Raw genomic sequence first — 23968 nt, forward strand, 5'->3', positions numbered from 1 at the left:
AGACCCCTCAGTACCCAAGGTTAACCCAACTAATGCCTTGGGAGCGACACTACCACTACTGACTGTACTAGGGGGTGCAGTTGCTTTAGGAGCTGTAGTGGCAGGAGTTTGTCCTCCTCCTCTTTTGGTGCACTCACTAAACCAGTGAGATTTACTTTTGCAGTACTGGCACCACCTTTTTGACTGGCCTTCTTGAGTCTTCTTCTTCTGGGAAGCCTGACCCCCACCCTCTTTGGTTTGTTGGGGACCTGGTGAAGACTTCTGGTCATTTTGCTCATTCTTAACATTACCCTTCTGGTCTGCTTTCTTCTGACCACCCTGGTTCTGGTTCTGGTTCTGCTTGATCCTTGTCCTGACCCATTTGTCTGCCTTCTTTCCCAATTCTTGGGGAGAGGTCAGATCTGAATCAACAAGGTGCTGGTGCAGCAACTGGTTCTGACAATTGTTTAAAATTTGTTCTCTCATCATTAGATTATACAATCCTGTGTAATCTGTAACCTTGCTACCCAGCAACCAGCCCTCCAAAGCCTTAGTGGCACAATCCACAAAATCAGACCAGTCCTGAGACTGAGTTTTCTGGGTGTCTCTGAACAGCAACCTGTACTGCTCAGTGGTTAAACCAAACCCATCAACCAGTGTATTCTTCAGGACCTGGTAATTGTTAGCATCCTCCACTCTTGTAGTGAGGAGCTTATCTCTACCTTTACCATCAAAGGAGAGCCACAGTATAGCTGCCCACTGACTCTGGGGAATGTTCTGCACAGTGCAGGCCCTCTCCAGAGCAGCCATCCATTTCTGGATGTCATCCCCTTGCTTAAAGGGGGGCACTATTTTAGTCAGGTGTTTAGTATCTAAACCCTTCTCTCTATCTCTTGGGAGATTGCTGCCACCAGTGGGAGCTAGCCCACTCATCTGCTGCTCTCTTGCCAGGGCAAGCTTCTCTTTGGCCAGGGCAATTTCTTCCCTTTCAATCCTCAGTTCAGCTTGTCTCATCCTAGCCTCATGCTCCCTTCTCTGAGGGGAAGTAAATCTCCTCTGTGGAGGATTCCTTCTCCCATGAGAAGAGGCATTAGAGTGCAGAGATCTATTGGAGTCCCTAGAAAGAGATCTATCTCTCCTAACTCCAAGGTTAGGCCCACTTCGGGTTAGTACTGGGGGGCCCCCAGATCCTAGCCCAAGTAAGTCTAAGTTGGTCTTGGTTAGCCTTCTGACTACCTCAAGATTCTTGTCTGCCTCATCCCCAGAGAGTACCTCCTGATCCTCCTCCTCAACTGCTGAATCAGTGTTGGGGAGGTCTGGATCCCCAGAGGTTCCCTCTAAGGCTGGCATGCTCCCATGTAACTGAGAGAGCTTTCTGGCATCATATGTCTCTAAGAGACCTATCAGAAAGGGAAGGGTGGGGTTAGACCCCTGCTTCAGTTTCCTGGAGACACAGATTTGTCTCATCTCCTGAAAATTGAGAGCTGCATATCTCGAAGTGACCTGTGGAGGGTCAACACTGACCAGGGGAGTCTCAGTAGAGTCCCCCTGAGTCGACATGCTTTTCTAGTGAGGTGTAAGTGGTGCACTTACCTACACTATATGTTTGCCTACTGATCCCTTGCTAGAGTTGTAGTTTAGGGTGTGCTAGGCCCTAGGAGCTACAACAGCTGGTTCAGTAGAACTCAGAGTATTCTAAGCTAAGTTATATGTACCTTTAGTACTTATGTGATCTTTCACAAGATATTCTTAGGGCATGTGTGGTAAAACAACAGCAAGCTCAAATCCCAACCGCTGCTCACCAATGTGAGAAGTTGGCCTGATGTGCAGTGCTCACTATTCTAGTGATCACTATATATCAGTCCAAACAACCCTTATTGATGATTGGTTGTAAGTCAACCTTATAGACCAGCTATCCTAGTAGCATGGATACGAGCAGTCTAAGGCTAAGACTCTAGAGGGCGTGTTAAGCCAGCTGTTTTACCATCACATTACCCCTTGAACACCCAGTGAAAGGACACCACACAAGTGTTATGAAAATAAACAATGTATTTATTAGAATCACAACAACCCTGTACTCTTTATGAGGACAGGGTGCTAAGCACACAACAAAACTCTTACGAAAATACTTTTAAGTTAGCACGTTACACAAATGCCCGAGGGGCACGAAAAACCATATACGCTAAAAGTGGAATGCGAATTACTAGCAGGTAAGTAACAGTTCTAATAGGCTTTGGAATCGCTAGGACTGGACTAGGGAATCGTTAGATTACTACTAGGAGGCCCAGGGGACTCGGGTGCAGAGTGTGCACTCTCACGCGGGATGCGGGACAAAGTCTATGGAAGCTAGAATTCACAAAGTTAGTGTTCACGGGCGAACCCGACCTGGTGGGAAGAAAACGACAGTGGATCCGGACCCTAGGATAGTGAGGCTATGCTGGGACACCGAAGTGCCGAAGTTACCTAGCCCAGGGGCTGCAGCTGCATAGGTCTGAAAAGACGTCGGGGATCTCGTTGCCGGACCAGGAGCCTGGAAGGAAGAAGTTGCTGGCAGGCGACCAGTGAAGGAAAGTTCGATGGATCCAAGCCTGGATCAAGGAAGAAGAAAACCTGAAAGCAGAGGGGACCAAGTTCTTGAATCACTAGCCAGTGATTAAGTGGGCACCAGGATGGCACCGGGCGAAGTCACCGCAGTCAGGTGAGTGGGCGCTGCTGGGCTCTGCAGTCTCTCGGACCAGGAGGCGTTGTCGGCGACCAGGATGGAGGTGCGAGCTGTCCCACGAAGGATGAAGTCGTTGGCGTCGAAGTTACCCAGGATTGGGCAACAAGCCTTGGCTAATTCAAGCCCACGCGGTGGACTCAAAATGGCGTCTTGAGTGGACCAGGAGGGTCCGGGGTGCTCCTCTTCTGGAAGGGAGCAAGGGCCAGTCTGGAGCAACCAGACCAGCAGCAGAAATGTCGTCGGGCGTCGTCAGGAAGGCCACAAGCCAACGGGCTAGTAGCCAAACAACGCGGTGAGCAGCGGAAAGCAGAAGGGCCCCACGCAGATCGTGGAGATGCTGGGGGGCTGCACTTCGGAGCTGGAGCTGCTCAGAGTCGGGGCTTCTCGGACCCCAAAGCACTCACCAGTGGAATACTCGGCGGGCTTGCTGGAAAGAAGTCGTGCAGTCTTGCAGATGGCCGGTCCCTTGAGGTCTCGTCGCACCCACGGTTCTCAGCTGGGCTGTAGAGGTGGGTAGAGGTCAGAGGTGCCAGGGAAGCCGGTTCTCGTCGAGCTGGGCAGTCGGATTCCGGAGGAAGGACTTACAGCAGACCGCAGTGTTCTTAGATGGTGCCTGCGGATGCAGGGTGACTACTCCTTAGTCACAAGGGAGAAATCTTAGGAAGAAGTCTTGAGTTCCTTTCGCAGAAAGTAGTTTCAGGATTCAAAGATGATCTGATTTGGAAGGGGGCCAGTCTCTACCTTTATCCTGTAAAAAGGGGCTGGCACGCGACTAAGTCCTGCCCTATGGGTGGGACTAGGAGGGGGGTGGTTACACCCACTTCCTTGGCGGGCTTTTCCCCAGCACAGGGTCTGGAATGACCCTGGAACTGGTTCAAGCCGGCCTATGCATAGTGAGCACCGGGGTGCTACTTGCAGTCACCTTCCTCTAAAGCCCTGCCTACCTACAATACACAAAACCCTGTCTGGGACGGTGCTGGCACCGCCCCTGGCAGGAAACCCTTTGTCCTTATCTCCTGCTCTGGGAGGACTCCCAGCAGCAGGAGGGCAGACTTGTGTCTCGGTGGCAGCATCCATTTTGTGGATGCTAAGGCTCTGTCTGACGTTTAACCGGGTTATAGGTTACAGGCATGTCGTGTCCCTCTAGAAGGGTGGAATGCTAACCCCGTCGCCCGAATTGGCGAGGGGTTAGTATTCCAAGTCGTATGACACCTTACTCGACATGTTTTGATAAAGCGATACCAGAGTTGGCACATAACCGCGAGGATTATAATGCACTTAAGAGTATATGGTATGCGATATCATGGAAACGGCTAAGGGATAGATCCCGAAAGCCGCAGACAGGCTCAGCTCATGCCAGAGCACCATCTCACACGATTCCAAGCACTCTGCCTTCAGGATTGTTAAGGCCTGCCATAGGAGTGACTGATAGGAGATCTGTGTGTCCATTTTAGGGTTAGATATAGGTATACTATATCTAAAGCAAAGGGTGAGTACACCACCTTGCCCCAGCTGTCGTGCAGCCAGTTGTGTCAGTTTTAGTTAGTCAATCCAGGGGTGGCATAATACATGCTTCAGCCCCTGGGAGACTTCTGGGTGCACCTCAGCCCTGGGTACAGGGACTTGGAGAGGGCCCAGTGCCAATTCAGTACCTGGGTACAATTTGGATAGAGAGAACAGCTAGGCTGTGGGTCTGATTAGCAGGCCCACAGCCAGGGAAAGTCGTAAACCAGTGCAGCAAAAAGCAAAAAATCTGGGTGATCATAGGATTGCAGACCCTACTCTCCTACAGTTTGTGACTGGGCTCGGTCCACGAGGTGTCCCCCTGCCTTGACCGACGCGGTGACTGCAGCGCAGTTGTCACACTCAACAGAATGCGCCGCTCCGACCTCGCACGGGTTAACAGGGGCAAGCCGTTCAGCCTGAAATGCGTTATTTGAGAACACAAATTGCAGACTGCACCCCCTCTTCTCCAGGAGTGATTGCACGTGCTGCTTGCAGAGCACAGGCGCTGTATTTCCTCTGCCTCCTAGACAGCACGCTTTGGTCAGTGTCGCCGTTATCCGGAATGCTGATGTTCAAAATTCGATTTCCAAACCACCAGGCCCTCTTTTGGCCTTGTTGGGGCTAAACCTTGCATTCGTGTGCTTAACGTTTATCTTGTTAAGTTGAAGGTTATTATCAGAAAACATTGCGAGTTGTATGGTGTGAAAACTGTCCGTTTTCGACTTGAATGTAGTAGGCCAGTGGCCCCAGCTGCACCACAAAGGCCTGAAAGGCAGCCCTGTATTTGGGATGAACGTGGCCATGTCATAATTGTGATTAATGAGCGCTTTGTCATGCACTCCAAGGCAGGGAGCTGGGGGCTGCTTCAGGTGGCATGGCATGTCCCTTTCTGGCTCCCTCGCTGCACTGGACACCTCTTAGCAATGCAGCATGCATATTCCAGTGCAGGTTCAAAATATTACATTTTAGTTTGCTTTATACGCACCCACCTCCTAATAGGGGATTAATGGCACTGTTATAAGGGGTTTAAAAAAACTAATGGTTTGTGAATGCTTTTGACAGAATTGCCCCTTGCCAAGTTGGTCTGTGTTTGGGAGGTAGGATTAACTCACTATATATATTTCCTGAAAAGAGAATTTGTGTATGTTCGATGACCACTAGAGAAAGATTCTTTGTCCATCAAGTTCACATGAATGCCTCTGAAGGCCTGGTTTGAATATGATAAATGTTGGTTTGATAATTTACAAAACTTAACTCTATGACTTCATTGAGCTGGGCTCTCAGCTGATCTGCTATTTCTCACATCTGCCTTGGAGGCTTGGGTGTTTTTCAGAAGTAAATGATTTTGTATATGGGTTTCTTTTTGGACCTGTTCTAGTTTCGCCTTGGGTGCCTCTGCTATTCTATGTTCAGTTTTTAGGGTTTGTTCTAATGTGTACACAGCCTGGAGACGAAGGCCTCACACCTCATTGTCTGTATACTAAGTGACCATTGGTTGCACCGTTGCATCCGACAGGACTCTGACTCACACGCAGGACACTGATTGGTCCCTCTCTTTACTCACTGTGAGCAGAGATCCATTTAGACCTCCATGAGGCAGCCGGTCAGAAGGAGGCTGCCACATATTTGATGATGTCTCAAACACAACCAGAGTGTTGCCAAGCGAAAGCAAACATTTGCAAAGTTCGAGATGAACTTATATTACCAGCTAGGCCATGTCAGGGAAAATAAATGTGGACCAATAACACGTTACTTAGAGCAAGTGTGCCAATAAACGCATATTCAGACATTTATTACCAGAGGGCAGCAAATGGGACATAAGAAAAACACTGTTTGCTGCTTCACGGAATTCCATGTTACAATGCCTTTATATAAGGAAGCTACTCCACCTGATCTCTTCAGCGTCATTTCACCAGGCTGTACTGTAATCCCAGGCAATCCTGGTTTTGAATAAATGTTTTGTTTTAAACAAATGCACATTCAAAATGGCATTAACAAATCCAATAGGTCTTGCCTTGTTGTTACAGGGTGGCGATATAGCAGCACTGCTGCAAGATTGGCCCCCAGTAACAAGCATTTTCAATGCAATAGGTCTTGCATTTACACAAGTTTAAGCTATTGGCATTTTAAACGACTATGCATTGTATTTGTTTTAAAAATCAAAACAAAAATAAAAGGTATTGTCATTTACAATGCCAATAGCTCACATTCACGTAAATGCGAGACCTATTGCATTGCAAATGCTTGTTTTGATAAGCTAATAAAATAAATTTAAAAAAAAGTTTAGTATTGCCCTGGCCCTTAAATTGTCTTTCTGCGGTACATGTTTGCATTGGATATGTTAATCTAATCCTTGGACAAAGAAAGTTTTGCAGTATGATTTTTTTTCTGGATTAACATGCTGAACATTATTCTGCCATCTAGTGGTTGGATCCGGAATAGTCAGATTTTATTTTTCCGCTTGTAGCGTCTTTGACCACCATTTGGTGCTAGATCCATCCCTTGTGTGACGCCAGACGGCGCCCTGGTTGTTCCTGTGTGTGGTAGTCATCTTCACATTCTTTTTGTCTGCCGTTGGGACTGAAAGCAGCGGGAGACAGATTTGGACGAAATGCCCGAAGGAATCACCGAATTAGTGTGAAAAACCCATTGATCAACACCTTTTCATCGGGGGACCCCACCGGAGCAACTACACGAATGGATCAACTGAGGGCACGGTAGGGGCCATGGAAAATACCCTTCTAAATTCTGCCCAAAGTACCACCACCAGTTTCCACAGCACGATCCGCACAACGTTTGTAACCTCTGCCTGCTGAGGGATCACAAGTGTTAGACTTTGCATCTTTTGGCGTGTTTCCCCTAAGGTTTGCTTTCTGACTGCCCGGTTTTGACTGTTTTTGCTGGCGTAGTGTTTCTGCGCACTTTTCTCACTGCTGATCAGTTGTAAAGTGCTAGTGCTCCTGTGGTAAATTGTGCTATGGATTGGTGTTTCCATGATTGGATGTTTGATTTACTTGTTAGTCCCTAGTAAAGTGCACTTAGTGTGCCAGGGCCTGTGAATCAAACGCTACTAGTGGGCCTGCAGCACTGATTGTGCCACCCACGTGTGTACCCCATAAAAGGTAACTCAGACCCGCCATTGCGGAGTCTGCGCGCAGTTTGTAATTGCCATGTCGACTTGGCCAGTGCGCACACTTGCCAGTCCCTCACCTTCCCTTACGTCAGCCACCCCTAAGGTAGGCCCAAGGTACCTCTGTGGGTCGGGTGCAGTGTATGTGAAAGGTAGGACATGCCCTGGTGTGTGTGGCATGTCCTGATGGCAAATTACGGCCAATTTTGTTTTTCGCTATTGCAAGGCTACCTGTCTCCATAGGACAGAATGGGGAGTTTGTTTATAACCTCTTATAAACCTAACTGGCCCGGGGAATAAGGTAGGAAAATAAAGTTCATTATGCCTGAACTCAGAATCTAAAGATGCATCTTTTCGTGAAGGTGATTTTTAGGTCTCGCCTACGCAGTGTGCATGCGCTGCATAGGAGGACCTTTAGACGTCGCTCTGGTCATTTTCAAGCACACACTCGTGCTTGTGGCGGCATCCACCTTGCGGGAGCGAGCAGGGGCGTGCCATAAGCACGAGTGCAGTGCTTGAAAATTAGCAGACTGCACACACGCAACACTCCCGCTCGCTCTCTCGCTCTATCTCTCTCGCTCTATCTCTCTTTCCCTTTCTTTCCCTTTTCTCTCTTTCCCTTTTCTCTCTTTCCCTTTTCTCTCTTTCCCTTTTCTCTCTTTCCCTTTTCTCTCTTTCCCTTTTTTTCTCTTTCCCTTTTTTTCTCTTTCCCTTTTTTTCTCTTTCCCTTTTTTTCTCTTTCCCTTTTTTTCTCTTTCCCCTTTTCTCTCTTTCCCCTTTTCTCTCTTTCCCCTTTTCTCTCTTTCCCCTTTTCTCTCTTTCCCCTTTTCTCTCTTTCCCCTTTTCTCTCTTTCCCCTTTTCTCTCTTTCCCCTTTCCCCTTTTCTCTCTCTTTCCCTCTCTTTCCCATTTTCTCTCGCTCCCTCCCACCCCTGCTGGCAACTGTACGTTCATGCTGCCGGTACTGGTTAATCAGACATCGCTGGTTGCCCTCAGAGTTCACATATCCCAAAAAACAAAACCTTTCCAGAAGACGGTTCCTCTTTTGCGGAACAACGAGGCTTTCAGCGTTGCCTGTTGTTTCGGCCTTCATTTCCATTTCCACCCCTCCTCCGTAGATAAGAGACCCTCAGTCACACGCTTGCAGTTTACTGACTGTTTGTGGGAAGCAACTTGACGGATCAAAAAGTGAGTGGTGCACTTCCTTCAGGACGGAAGAGTATGACGTGCACAGTGATCGAAGGGGCAGGCGTTGGGCAATCCCACATCGATTGCAAGCGGCTTGTCTGCCTTTACCCGTTCTTTTCTGATAAAGTTTCATCCCCACGCTGCCCATTCAGAATCACTCGACATTACCCTTCTTTGAAACGCAAAGGTCAATTCAAAGGAAATGGTGTGACCACAGCTTTAAGTGGATTGGGTACCTCTTGTTCTAGTCCGCCAGTCATTAAAAACTGACATTGTAACAGGCCCCTGTCAGGTCCTCGTGTACTAAATGCTACAGCCATGATACTCCTCGATTTTTGAACAACAACTGTACAAACATTAAGGCATAACATCTCAAGGATGCAGGACCTGTTTACGTTTCAATTGTTTTACTTGATCGTGCATTCTTTGAGCGTTTGCTTTTTCCAGGATATTGTTTCTATAGGTTTTTTTTCGTGCAGCATATTGCTCTTATATGTAGCCGAGTCTCTGTATCTCAGAGTTCACTTTGTGGGTGGCTGTGAATCACGTGCGTAATTGCAAGCGCTGGAGAGGAGGCTGCAGACAGTGTTTTTCTGAAGGTGTCGGTCAGTCACATTGGGTCATAAAAGTGCGCAGAACATGTGCTCGGGAAACACTGGACTCTACAGAACAGTGGTCAAGAGTGTGAATTGAATTTGTGATTTAAGTTTACTTATTAAGCCATGTCCTTAATTACATAAACCCCGCATTTTGGAAATGATTCATAGCTAAATCTCTTAGGCTATGCCCATTTTAGAGACCCGCCTACTTATTTATTCCCCCTTAAAGTGATTGGCGTGCCGTCTTCCTTGGATAGGGAGAGATCTTGGCCTTAGCGCCATAGCTGTCGACATAGCAACTGGGATCCGGGTTCGAGTCCCGGCATCTGCTCAACAGCCTGTGATTTTGGACCCATCACTTAATCTCCCCGGGCCTGATTTCATGATTACTAGCTGCTTATGGTCTACACAGCATGGGGTAGGCTTAACGCTAATACTTTGTTGAAACAACACCACTGCTCATGATGTCCTTGCGAGGGGTACCACTAGCTGAGTGCGTCTTGCCCTCCCTGAACCTCCCGCCCGATTTTTCTCCGAGAACTGTTTTACTCCCCTCACCCCTTTAACCCCCTGTCCCCCATGGTGGTGTTGATTACTGGTTGCCCTTAAATTTTTTCTTCCAGTAGCTAGCTGTCAGAATTTGTTTGCACATGCACTTTTATGTTTTGTGTTCGCAGAAGTATGTTGTATTTAGTGTTTTGGCTGAAAGTAGCATTTGGGTATGCTCGCTGTTGCCACTACAGACAAACAGATGTAGTCGTCCCATCGTTTGATTTTTTAAAAATTCTCTTTTTTGGGGTCACAAATTGCTTATGTGTGTGTTTGTTTGTTTTTATTGATTTAGTTATCAAATCTGGTGGCCCCAAATGAATTTTGAATATGGTAGCTGCTCGTTTCCTGAGATCTTGTTAAATAATGTTTAGGAACCGTGTCCTTACATAGAGCTTTCCTTGTGCGTAAATATCTGGCTGTGGGAGTTGAATGGCGTCACATCCACAAACTTACACATTTATGGTATTCATAAGTCCCATAGGAACTTTTCATACCCTGAAAGTTTGGCATTTACTCCTCTTATGGGCAGGAGAAAATCTCTTTACAGAGTCACTAGGGGGCACCTCCATAAATGTGTTTGGGGAAGTTTCTTCACTGTGGAAAATATCGCCCATATGAAGGTGGAAAAAAAAGATCAACTCTAGCAATTGTTTGCAGTTCTGGTTTTTAGGTCTCTCCTGTCAATGCGCATGCGCATTGAGCGGAGCGAGACTATAGGGGCTTAAACCGAGTTTAACTAGACTGGCGATTTGATGCTGTGCCCGTGCGCTTTTAGGTCAATGCGCAAGCGCATTGAGCTAAAATGCGCGTGCACATCATCAAATCGCCAGCCATCTGTTCCCCAGCTTGGCGCCTCCGCTCCTGCTCTCTCCTGTCTGCTCCTCCCCTAATTATTCACCGCCGGCCGGCCGTACTTTCACTTTCACGGCCGGCAGGCCGTGTCTCGTTTTTATTTTTTTTTGCTTGTTTTAACTTGTTATTTTTTTTGACTAAGAAGTCCACGAGAGTGCATGTGCTTCCCTGATGTCTCCCTTGTGTGCTTCTCTCCTGTTCCTCCGTATTGCGCTCTCTCGTATGTCTGCGTCTCTGCCCCCACTCTCTCCTTCACCTCCATATGCTTCTCTCCCCTACGCTGTGATGTTGTCTTGACTGTTGCTGTCTGCCATGTCTGAATTTTGCCCACTCCCTGTGTCGGTCTCCTTCGTGTACTTCTCCCTGTGTTGCTGTCTCCCTCGTGCTTTTCCCCCACCACTCGTGTTGCTCTCTCCCTTGTGAACCCAACCCACCACCCCCGCCGCTTGCATTTCCCGTACTTGTTTTTATTTTTGACTAAGAAGTCCACAAGAGTGCATGTGCTTGCCTGATGTCTCCCATGTGTGCTTCTCTCCTGTTCCTCCGTATTGCGCTCTCTCGTAGGTCTGCGTCTCTGCCCCCACTCTCTCCTTCACATCCATATGCTTCTCTCCCCTACGCTGTGATGTGTACTTTGTGGTTGGTGCGCGACGGCTGAACGCATCAAAGGCTTTCACGGCCGACCGGCAGTGCTTTCTGTTTCTGTTGCTCCTTTTCTGTTGCCCAGCTTGTTTTCTTTGTCCCCGCCTCTGTATCGTATCTGGCATTCCTGTCCTGTTAGTGATCGTCGCGCCCCGCGATCTGTGCTCTTTTTTTAAAATTTCCTTCTATACTCGCAGTATGTGCTCTCTCCTCCCACTCTGGTTTAAGCAAGTGTGAACACTTACTTATTCCTCCTCCCGCAGCCATTCCCTAGTCTGCCCGACCCCTCCCTCACTCCTTACACCCTTCCTGCACAGGTCCCGCGGGCGCCTTCAAGGTAGGGGCTTCACATCGACATTTATATTTTTAAAAAGCTGCATGTGTAAAATCATTTCTAGTATATGGCTGAATACTTGCCCACAGACCACCTCTAATCTTCGCACCCCCCCGTGGTCAGACTGGTGTTTGTTTAAGGCTGTTTGTTCTGAAAAAATTTCCCGGTTGTTTGTCTCATTCGTCATTTCTCTTTCACACCCTTCCTGCTGATTGATCATTCATGTGATGAGGTTGAACAGATTAGCAAAACAGTGAGATGGCAGAGTGAGAAGGGTGACTCGGCAGCTGTGAAAGGGTTTCTGCTGTGGCGGCCCATGTGTGTGTTTCAGTGTTATAGAAATGACTACGGCACATTTTCAAGGTATCAAGCACAGTGTGTGTTTGCCTGTTCTTTTTCTGTTTATCAGCAAGGTTTCTCTACGTGTGATCTGAATCCTTACTTATGTGTGTTTCTAGCTGCTGCTCCATATGTGGTTTGAGAAAGGGAGACTCGAACCGGTCTGTAGTCTGCATCAATGCGGTACGGACCAAAGATAATGACGGGTAATGCTGACCTCCACTTCGGCATTATCATTAAGCTTTCCCCCTCCTGCTTCGCATCACAAGCCCCCCCCACCCTCTGAGCACAAACGGAGCCTTTCTTAAGCAAGTGTGAACACTTCCTTATTCCTCCTCCCACAGCCATTCCCTAATCTGCCCGACCCCTCCCTCACTCCTTACACCCTTCCTGCACAGGTACTGCGGGCGCCTTCAAGGTAGGGGCTTCACATTGGCATTTATATTTTTAAAAAGCAACATGTGTAAAATCAGTTCTAGTTTTGGTTAGGCACCGCACTCGTGAGTGCATTCCAAATGCGTGCTGTGGAGCTCGACATACTGTGGGCGCTGTTCACCAGAGCTGCTTCTTAGCGCTACGGAGGGGCGCCCAAGTGGATATTTCGGTACTCGGAGCGAATGAGCCGGTGTCAGTCTGTGCCTGAGGATCTGCCCCACACAGACACCCATCATCATCTTCACCGGTCGCTCAGTGCAAGCGGAACCCCACCGCCCTCACCTTTTAACTTTCGTGGAAACTGTTGTTTTTTTTTTTTTACTGTAGTCTTCTTATCGGTATAAATGATATAATTACAAAATGAGCACCTTCTGCATGTTTAAGGAATCACAGTGATTAGATACTACAATGTTAGTATGACCGTTATACCAGTCTTACGGGAGGAGTATTTTAGCAGCCCTTTTCGTGGGAGTTCCCTTGCATGTCACTGCACTTTCATTTAATTCTAAGTATGAAATAAACAGGCAATCAGTAATTCTTCTTGGGATTTAGAAGCTCGCGCACTGTAACCCCTGCACCGTATTTCCTTTCCTTTTCCCTCGTGTCACGTTTTTTGTGTGCGCCTCACACTGTCTTCTCCCTCCTCTGTCCCTCACTGTCGTTAGTCTCCTCTGTTCTTCACTGTCCTTCTCTCCTGTGTCCCTCACTGTCCTTCTCTCTCCTCTGTCACTATCGCCCTCACTCTATCTATCTATCCCCCGCCCTTACTCTATCTATCGCCCTTACTCTATCTATCGCCCTTACTCTATCTATCACCCTTACTCTATCTATCGCCCTCACTCTGTCTATCTATCGCCCTCACTCTGTCTATCTATCGCCCTCACTCTGTCTATCTATCGCCCTCACTCTGTCTATCTATCGCCCTCACTCTGTCTATCTATCGCCCTCACTCTGTCTATCTATCGCCCTCACTCTGTCTATCTATCGCCCTCACTCTGTCTATCTATCGCCCTCACTCTGTCTATCTATCGCCCTCACTCTGTCTATCTATCGCCCTCACTCTGTCTATCTATCGCCCTCACTCTGTCTATCTATCGCCCTCACTCTGTCTATCTATCGCCCTCACTCTATCTGTGTCTGTCTGTCTTATATCTATCTATCTGTGGCGCCACCGCAGCACAACTCAACACCACCACCTTATATCTATCGATCTGTGGCACCACCGCAGCACCACTCAACACCACCACTTCATTACTCAGCAACACCGCAGCAAAAATCCACACAACAAAAGCACCTTTCTGCTACACCACAGCATCCACTCAGCAACACCGCAGCATCAATAAGGGACACACAAGCATCACTCTACAACACTACAGCATCAATAAGGGACACACAAGCATCACTCTACAAGGGACACACAAGCATCACTCTACCACACCACAGCACCACTCAGCAACAGCACAGCAGCAATAAGCACACCACAGCACCACTCAGCAACAGCACTGCAGCAATAAGCACACATCACCACTCACCACCACCACAGCACCACTCAGCAACAGCACAGCATTACTCAGCATCAACACAGCATAAGTCAGCACAACAACAGCAACACTCAGCTCCATCACAGCAACACTCTGCAAAAAAGCAGCATCAATAAACACCACACCAGCATCAATGTACAACACCACAGCAACACTCAGCACCAGCCCAGCATCACTCAGCACCACCACAGCATCACTCAGCACCACCACAGCATTACTTAGCGCAACACCACCAACACTCAGCACCACCACAACATCACTCAGCACCACACAAAAAAACTCCAGCATCAATCAGCAACACACCAGGAACAATTGCTATAGGTGTCACATTTGCGAAAGGTATAACTATTGGCCTTGTAAATGACAAAGCTATTAATTTAGCTATTTGAAAAAACAACACATAAATAAAACAAATGTCATTTATAAGACCAATAGCTCAAACTTTCCTAATGCGAGACCTATTGCATTTCCAATGCTTGTTTTTTTAGGTCTCTGCCTGGCGAAAGCAGGGCATGCGCTGCACTCTTCATACGAGGGCTTCTTGGAATCAATACAGATTCTGAATCTCTCGGGAGTTGAAGCCCCGCCCATCTTCATTCACTAGCGTCGCCCTCCATGCAAAACGCTGGCTCACGATTGAAAAGGAGGCGTCTTAGTCCCTCCTTGTTGCCGCCTTGTCTCCTTTTGGCTCCGCCCACTGTGATTGGATCGTTTTCTCACGGCGTGACATTCTCCTTCATTAGTCCCTCCCTACGCACTTTTTTCTTCTCATTCAGCTTTGGAAAAGTCAGCCGCGTGTTTACTTTCGCATAGCGCTTTCACTTAAAGTGAAAGCACGATGCAAAAATAAACACGTGGCTGCCTTTGCAGTACCGCGCTTGTCTCTTTTAGATGCGTTGCGTGGTTGTGTCCGGTAACTGTAAATGTATTTTGCTTAGGAAAAATCACTAAGAACCGTCCCAGCTATATTACTAACATTACCGAATACTTTTTTTCTTTTAGATGCTTTGCGTGGGTGTGTCTGGTAACCAAATTTAGATGGGACAGTGTATCTATTATTTAAATTAGGTGACTTAAAAGATACAGCAGCCGATAAATGTATTTCGATTTTAACATTCCCGTCTATTTGGCGAAGAGCGAGAAAGTATTGAGGGGAGTGAGGTCAGCGAGCGCCCTCTGCTGGTGCGTTGCTATGGTCACCGGCTGCTCCAGAGCCCCGTCGCTCGCTCTGACTGGAGCGCAGTATTTTTTTTGTCGCGCGGACCTCGGGAGAGCGGACTCTGCAGCAAAGAGCTTTTCTCCCTGTTTAATGGGGCTGACAAGTGTGCATCAAGGAGGCCAACAGAAGAGGAATTTTACCCGGGCAGGCTGTTGACTTAAGTATGTTAGTGAGGCAAGTTTTTTTTTTTTTTTTTTTTAAATGAGCTCTTTTCAATTTCTCTCCATTTACATTAGCTTTGCTCTGCATGGCTAAGACTACGTTTTCGCACCACGATGTGTTTGTCATACAAGGTGTTGCAAAACACTAATTTGTGACCCAAAAAATCTTGCAGAGAATATTAAATACCAGCCAAATTAGCCTCTGTGTTGGTGCAGCCTACTATTAAAAGATGACTATTCATGAAAATAGGAAAGTACTTCTATGTGTTTATAAGGAATGCTTTCAGGATAAGTGCTGGAAGATAAGCTGCTTCCCACCTCCCTCACTAACCGTGGCCAGATTCCGTGCGGCAGGCATGTGAAAGAGAGTACAAGGAGCGAGAACAACCTTTCTCGGTTCTTGTGCACAACAACACTACAGAATAAACACCTTTAATGTTATACTTGAGTTACTGGTTGGCCTTGCAGTGACTGAAACCAGACTCCAGTTCTAGGCTTGAATCTACCAGCCGGATGGGATACACCCTCATGTAGTCCAGGTAGTGGGGTGTGGAAGGCAAAGTGAGCTGGAACAACTGGGATATGAAGTCCACGATGATAATGTAGTCATCTTGGTACCCTTCTTTACACTGCATTCTCTGTAAACATATGTATGAGTGAGCACGTTTTCACCAGGACAGCCCCCGACCTGGTGCTCTCACAGGGTAAGTTAAGTGAAAGCATTGTACAGCCGTAGTGAAAATATTTCACTACGCACCCCTTAAAAGTGGGAAATATTTAAATATATTGTAGACTCGCGATTGGAAAATATACCATACAAAAAATGCATGAAAAGGTGATAATTTGCGCTTGTAATTGCGGGCTACTTCTGCGTAGTTCCCTTATGTAAATGCGATTACAATGCAAATGCAAATACAAATCAGAAGTGACATTGTAACCACAATTGTCAGCACTGGCTAAACATGCAATGGAAATGCATTGTACACCCAATAGTTAGTACCTTTTATGTACTCACAAAGTCCTAAGAATGCTTGTGCTGCACCTCTTGGTCACCGACACCCCCAGGACATGATGTGCCTTGTACAGACATTTCAGTGAAGAGCACCAACACTTGCACCGTTCACAAGATGTCTGCAGGAGGGGGTGACATTTAAGGTCAAATTTGAAAATCATTCTAGATTTAATGCATTTCTGAAACTTAATGCTGCATAGTGTAGATTACACGAATGTAGGGGTAGGAGAGTGAGCGTGACTCACCAATGAAAAAGAATTTCATGCAGCATACACATAATGTATACATTATGCACAATTCATATTTGTATGTACAAAAAGCTCTAAATTTGGCACTTTCCACAATGCGAATATTACTCTTTCGTTTTGTCTAACCTTTGCTAATAGGCCCTTATATTTTTGCACTTCAGTGGAAGTGGAAACATTCTCAGGCTTAAAGTCAGTGAGAAGTGTCTTAGTCACCATTAAGAAAGGCAAGGAAGAAACGTACAGAACATATTAATCAGAAATGATTGACCGTGCCACTGTAGAAAGATCTTTGTGCGAAGTACATTTTCCCAATTGTTTTAATAAGTCATTATTACTGCTACACATTCGAAACTAAGCCTGAATTCTTGTATTATGCCTTTGAGGAATGGGCCAAATTGAAGCAATATTCTTTTTCCAGACAAAATGATAATACAATGTCTTTTCTCACAGTTACAATTTGTGTGTGTTGTAAAAACAGCTTCCTTCTCCCCATTGCGTACCTTTTGCAGCAATTAGCACACTGAATCGGCTTGTTAAATTCTGTCCCCATCTAATGAAAAGCATTAGTGGAAATTTGAATCAGCCTTACTGCTGGCAGTTATGCAAACCACGTTCGTGCCCGCTCTCTTCCTTTTATTAGTATGGGTCATAACTCTGGTATTCACTTTGGAATGTGCGTGGGAATCTTAAGATTTTGTATTTGGAATGCAGTCATACAGAAATTGGAATCAAAATAAGTGTGTAACATAATCCCACGTGCTATGTACAACAAAGGTGTTGCAAGCTTTTGCACTTTTAAGAAATGTTCAGTAGAAGTGGGTTTCCATCTAAAATAATCACAGCAAAGTATTAACAAGCATTGGCATAGCCAGTAGGTCTTGCCTTTGGAACCTTATAAGTATTTAATTATGCAGCACAATATCCTTGGTGCAACATCAATTGTTGCATGGCTAAACACTTATGATGTTACAAAGGCGAAACCTATTGGCTATGCCAATACTTGTTACATTCTGCGTTTGAAAATACCACTTTTAGAAAGTAGATATTTTCTTGCTCAGTCCTCCCGTGTGCCTCTGCTGGAATGTGGATTGCCTGTCTGGGGTTTGGATGATAGAAGGCTGGGGAGCAAGAGTCCAGATGATAGTCTAGGTGGGTCAGGTAAGGGTTGAATGGACCTGGGCTGCAATTGGGAAAGGGGGAGGAGATTTCCTTGCACCTTAAAGGGCCTGGTGTGCCTCTGACCATGCCGTCTCCACCTCCTGCCAGGAAGTCACAACAAAGAAGGCAGAACTGGTCGTGTCTGGGCACAGACACTCTGCTTAAGAGATCAAAGAATTTTGGGATATAAATATTGGGGCCCAGACCCCAGAGCTTTAGAACTCTTTTGGACCAAGAAGACTGCCAAGAAGAAGAGCCTGAAAGCTGTGAGGAGGAACTATGACTTTGCTGTGTTGGCCTGCAGTGGCTGCTTCGGTCTTGGTCAGTGATAGGACTGGTCTGAACTTTCTGCAATCGACTTTGTGAGTTTCTCCAAGGGCTTGGGGTAGAGTTTGCCCCCCTGTTCAAGAAGTCTCAGGAACAGCAAGGACTTCAAGCTCTTCTGCCCTCAGCACTGGGTACTGTGTGTTTTGTGCTGCAACATAAGAAAAGCTACCTGACGACGTCTATGACGCAGCTGCCGACTCCGTGTCCAGAGGGCACTGCCGCACCATGACCCTGGTCTCACAGACGACCCCCGCTGACGCCACCACCGAGCCGCTGCTCGCACCGCGACCTGTGGGCACCGCACCGCCTCACGACGATGCCTTGGTATCCCCGACAACACTGCTTCACGCCGAAATCGACACTGCTGCTTGCACCATGGTTCGAGGGCACTGCTCATAAAGTTACACAACGCACCGACAACGCTTCAGCAACGATGACACCGCTGCTTTCACCTGAAACTGAAACCAGCATCTTGGGACTGGTTTCTGGGTAACACCCGTCATCAGCCAGACTAGCTTGAATCCAGTGGCAAAGTGAGCAAGGGACCCACGTCTGGGCATACCCTGCTAACTTAGGGCAAATAAAGCAAACGCAAGGAGATGATGGAAGGAGCGCTGAAACTTTTCAGACACTCGCCCCCAGTCACTGTGCCTCATGGGAACAGTCCAGCCCGAACTGCCAAGCCAGGTCTTCCCTGAGCCGTAAACAAGTATGCATCTAAATATGTAAAAGATACCCCGCAGGAGGATGTGTGTATTGGTATTTCTGTAGTACAGGGATAGGCAAGGATGTTTGATTGTTTTATGTATAGGGTGAGGGTGTTAATGCCACCTTGGAGGATGTTGCCACCTCACGGAATGAGTATTGCCTTCAGTAGCGGTGGATTAAGTTTCTCCTTGACTCAGATTGAAATGTTCTACTCTGAAGTGCAGTGATGAAGCAAGTCTTTGTGACGGGATTGACTTGATCTTGGGTGGGTCTCTTAATGTAACCTGTGTTGAGAGATGATGCAATAATTTAATAAAAATCTAATACAAACTGGTGGTCACCCTTCAATGAAATGGGCTTGAACTTTGTACTATTGTGAGTACCTGGCATCTTTTGGTCATATAAGCTAAATAGCAGCAGAGTAATCTCCCCCCCCCCTCCCCTCCCCTCCCCTCCCCCAATTCTCCCCATCCCCCAAAATGTCATCTGTCGTTTGAAGTGAACATTATCCACAATAGGCTTTTGACTTTGGTTGTATCTCATGACCTTGCTGATCAATTGTGACCCATTAGGATGTTATTACGTGACCAAACGTGAAAAATAAGTGAATTGATTTTTAAAGTTGATATTGCCACTAAAGTGTTGTTTTTCTATATTGTAGTATTTAGATTGTCTCTGGGCTCAAATTCAGAAACTTAAAAAAGACCGATGGCAGGAAAGGCACATCCTGAGGCCATATCTTGCTTTCGACAGCATCCTTTGTGAAGCACTACAACACAACTTGCCTCCGTTCACTCCTCCTCCCCACACAGAAGGTTCTTCATATCCAATGCCTAGAGTCATTTTTAGAATGTTTGATTATACGGACGCACCTGAGGTAAGTGATGCTGTTTTAAACAAAATGTATAAGCACTTAAACTGATGGAGCAATTTAACCTTTGTGTTTTTTAGCAGATCTCTCGCATGTATAGTGTTCTTGTTCTTTCAAATTGGAACGTACTCTACTCCAATAGGAAGTGTATCATAAAGATTTGTGATTTGCTTGAAAGTTGATAAAGACATCTGCTTAACTGAAGACAGTCTGCCCTCCATTAAACTGAAGGTTGTCTATTAAATATACCCGTTTCTTACTGATCTATTGAAGTTCATTGACTTAATGTATAAAGGATTTGGTGAATTGTCCTGTTTTGTACAATACATGCAACTTCTTTAGAAATAATTTAATTTCTTAAACTTGTTAGGGTCCGGTAATGCCTGGGAGTCATTCTGTTGAAAGATTTGTCATAGAGGAAAATCTTCACTGCATTATTCGAACACATTGGAAGGAAAGAAAGTCATGGTAAGCATTCATGCATCTTCACTACTCTCACTGGTACTCGTAAAGAAAACTTAAGATACGACTTGTGGCATCAATGATGAAGGGTTCTTTGACATCCTTGTCTCCTACAGTTCTCCCACTTGTTTGGTGACAGCACTGACATGTCCTTTGTATGGTATTTCACAAAAAAATGCACCACTTGTTGAGCTCCTCCTTTGTCATCTGTTCAGTGTCTCACATCTTCTGTTCTCTGGTTACCTTTCCTGGCCACCCAATAAAGTGGTAACTTGCAAATGTTTTCTTCTTCTGATCCCAGTCTATTAGGCTTCAACCTACTTTTCTTTTCCTTTTCAGTGACTTGCTTTTGCCTAAATTAAAAGGCATACTTGGAGATGGTAATAGATAATTACCCAGTGCAATAGGCTTGGGTATAGATAAGGGGGGGGGGGGGGCAACAGGGGGAGGCCCACTTAATGTTTTTTCACAGCTCAGCATACCCATGGTAAGACTAGGAGAAATATTTGGGGGTGAAGACCTACGCTCCGCCCACTCAATTTCTTTGGAAATGACCCAGACAGCGCGTTTTAAGAACCCATCTAAGGTAGTCCCTGTACTATTTGAGGGTACTGTAGATGAAAATCACTAATCCACCACCTGGGGGTAGGTTCCTTTCCCCTCTGACTTTTATAAACTAAAACAGATTTTAAAGGGGCTTTATATGCCGAATTGGTTCAATATGCTTACCAGAGTCTCAACTCCTTTGGACCAAAATCAAGGAGTGTGGCCCTGCCCTGCCTCTTCCTTTCACCGACTGACGCACAACGGGCCCGCCCCTGGCCCGGGCGCAGTCCCACGCATCTCGCTCTGCGGGAGGATTAAGTGCCCTCTATTGCGCAGAGAAGCAAGATTATGTTTGGATCCTCCTTCACAGGGCAGTGCAGCCAGGGACTTGATATTCCTACCAAGGAAGAAGAGAGTCCAAAGCAACTCTGGCATCCTGTGCTGCATGAGTAATAGGTGCGCTTTATAGTACTGAGGAGCAAGATGGTGTTTGGCCCCTCCTTCATAGGGCAGTGCACCCTGGGACTTGATGCCCCCACCAGCAGCAACTCCAGGTCATTTAGCTTGTATTCTTAGCAGATTTATAAACCAGAATAAGACTAGCAGGTTAGGTATTCATCCTCTTTGACAATAGAGGAGTAGTTATATTTGCCTCCAGGAATAGAGTCCTTCCAGCATCACACCTGAAATATTAAGTGCAGGAGAAATAATAAATTTTAAAGGATTATTTTCCCAATGCTAGGAGTTTTTAAAAAGCCAAACAAAATGACAGATGGGGCATCTTGCTTTTGATGTTAATTTTTATTTGTATAGCTTACATCTAACCACATGGTCGGGGGGGGGGGTACTTGTATGACAAAAAGAGGATGCATCAAACCGGGTTAATAGTGCAGTCAGTTTATTGTTAGGAGAGGCTGAACAGGTGGACCTTTTACATACATTTTAAGTATGTGAGCTTTTTTTGTGTATACATAACCAGCTTTATTAAGGATTTTGCGTCAGGACTCACTGTCACAGTTCAACAATGATCAATGCTCATGCACAACATTACAGCAAGCACAGTTATCAGCATTATAATACCTTACACAGTCAAATCAACCCTCCATAGTAGCTACACCATTTCCCCCATATTCGTTTGTGCTTCTAAAGACAACCACGCGCCTCAAAAATCTGTTTCTCCTGGTGAGCTCACATATCCATCCCTATGTGCCATTTTCTGACAATCAGTTGCTTTTGGGGTTTCCATGCACGGGCTGCATTCCATTTGGCGACTAAACAGGCTTCCCCCAGAAAGATACGCTCAACTCTAGGGCCCCCAAACTCCTCTATTAACCTCAATAGCACAATGCAGGGTGTTGGTGTAGGAAAGTGGATTTCTGTTGCAGTAAACCCCCCCCCCCCCCACACTTTTTGCCAGACTACTGATGCACTTTTTCTTGGTGTGCCCTGGGTCCCTGCCAATCCGGTTCCCAGGGCCTGTGTACATTCCCCAAAACTAACCCAATTGGCATCTCTGGCCACAGGTCAGCCCCTGGTAAATGGTACCACAGGTACCCAGGGCACTTTAACCAGGGGAGACCTAAGGGCTGCAGCACTTATTGTGCGACCGTTAGGGACCCTGTACCTTTACACACACACACACATTGCCTTTGCAGGCTGCATGTTTTGGTGCAGAACAAAGTAAAGAGTCGACATGGCACACATCCCTGTGTGCCATCCCTACAACCCACAGCCCTGGCATAGATCAGCCACCCCTCTAGCTGGGTGCCCTAGGCCAGTAGTGATGGTACAGGTGCATGAGCCCTGTACCCCTACAGTGTCGAAGTCCATTCTTAAAAATTGTAAGTGCAGTGCTGCCATTAAGAGTATATGGGGCTGGGAGCTTGTCATTATGAACTCCACAGCACCATAATGGCTACACCGAAAACTGAGAAGTTTGGTATCAAACTTCTAGTCCCATTAAACCCACACTGATGCCAGTGTGGGATTTAATGAAAAATGCACACAGAGGGTGTCTCAGAGATGCCCCCTGAAAAACGACCAGCCTCTGATGGGTTCCCTGACTTGTTCACACCAGTCTGCCACCATGAGACATGTTTTTGGACCCCTAGGGTGGGAGCCTACGCTCCCTGAGCCCAGAAACGAAGCCTTTCCTGGGCTGAGGTGTTCACACATTCCCCAGGCCAGGAAGAGCCATTTGTAGCAGGGGAGCTTCAAAGGACTGGCAGCCTTTGTAATGCGACCCACAGCCTCTCCTGCTATCAGGAGCAGGCCCCCTCCCTTTCGTCGGGAAGACGGGTGGGAAAAACTAGCCAGCCCAGGAGGTGTGCTTACATCTGCCAACTCCACCCCTCAGGTGGGGGAGGCAAGGTGAAGCCCACTCTCCAGTGCTCGCTATCTTGCAGATGGCAGCCACTCCCCAATCAGGACTAGGGATTGTGCTCACTGCCCCACGTGGGGTGAGCACACCAAGGGTGTAGTCACCCTAAGGTCAGTAGCCCATTGGCTACTGACCTCAAGACCCCTAAAACGCCCCCTAAATACATTATTTATGGGGCAGCCCTGAACCAAGATGGCAGATCCATAAACCACTAGAAAAGAAGATAAGGAGGAAGAGCTGTGCAGAGCTAAAAAGAGGACAACGCCCACTGACTTGGCCCCAGCCCTAAAGGCCTGTCTCCCCTCAAACCTGCTCCTGCGAAATCCCGGTGTGTCCTGCAGCCAGCAACCTCAAAAACAACCGGTGGACCTAATTGCCTTCACTTCAAAGACAATCTCCCGTAAACACCGGACTTGTTCAAACTGCAGCTTCTGGTGCCAGCCAGAGCCTGTGAATCCAGCCCACTCTGCACCCGCTGAACGCTGAGCTGGAGTGGAAAAACATCACGAAAAGGTTGACCGGAGATCTGGCGACCCTTGACCTGCCACAAGCCTGCAGCCTAAATCCAGAAGGCCCCCATAACGGTGACCAGGAGCTGGTAAGAAGATCTGACCCCAAAAGTCAACCCTGCACCCGGCGCCCCACGGCCTTGTGTGCCCAAACCTACGGTGCCTAGCCAACCCTTAACTTCCCAAGTTACCTCTCCAAGTGGTAGTCGCACTCAGAAGTCCTTAGTCTCCCTGCCTGCAGTGCTTTTGCAAACCGGAGGTACTCCATAGAAAACAGGGTGCAACTTTGAAACATCACCCGGCTGCCCCAGTGCTGCTGAGGGTGCACCTTTTTGAGCTACTATGTTTCCCCATTTGCCCCGACCTTAACCCTATGAGCTTTGCTCCCACAACCCAATGGCCTGCTTGCCAGCAGCCACCAACTGGAGGCCCCTTATCCCCCATTGGATAACATTGGGCCTCAACACTCTGCACCCGGGCGCCCTAATGCCGCTGAGGGTGCAACAGTGTATCACTGACCCCAGAGTCTAACCCAGAACTTTACCTCCC

At 47.0% G+C, this 23968-nt stretch overlaps 1 protein-coding gene across 1 annotated transcript in view; it reads left to right on the top strand.

Annotated features, from left to right (window-relative positions):
• The window catches only part of NCBP1 (nuclear cap binding protein subunit 1), an 832716-nt gene that overhangs the window by 200209 nt on the left and 608539 nt on the right, over positions 1-23968 (top strand). Inside the window, exons 8-9 of the mRNA XM_078676323.1 lie at positions 19313-19528; positions 19893-19990. Coding sequence (XP_078532449.1) covers positions 19313-19528; positions 19893-19990 — 314 coding nt within the window. The remainder of the gene's footprint in view (positions 1-19312; positions 19529-19892; positions 19991-23968) is intronic.

The sequence above is a fragment of the Lissotriton helveticus genome, chromosome 2_1 (genome assembly GCF_964261635.1).
Source record: "Lissotriton helveticus chromosome 2_1, aLisHel1.1, whole genome shotgun sequence".
NCBI lineage: Eukaryota > Metazoa > Chordata > Amphibia > Caudata > Salamandridae > Lissotriton > Lissotriton helveticus.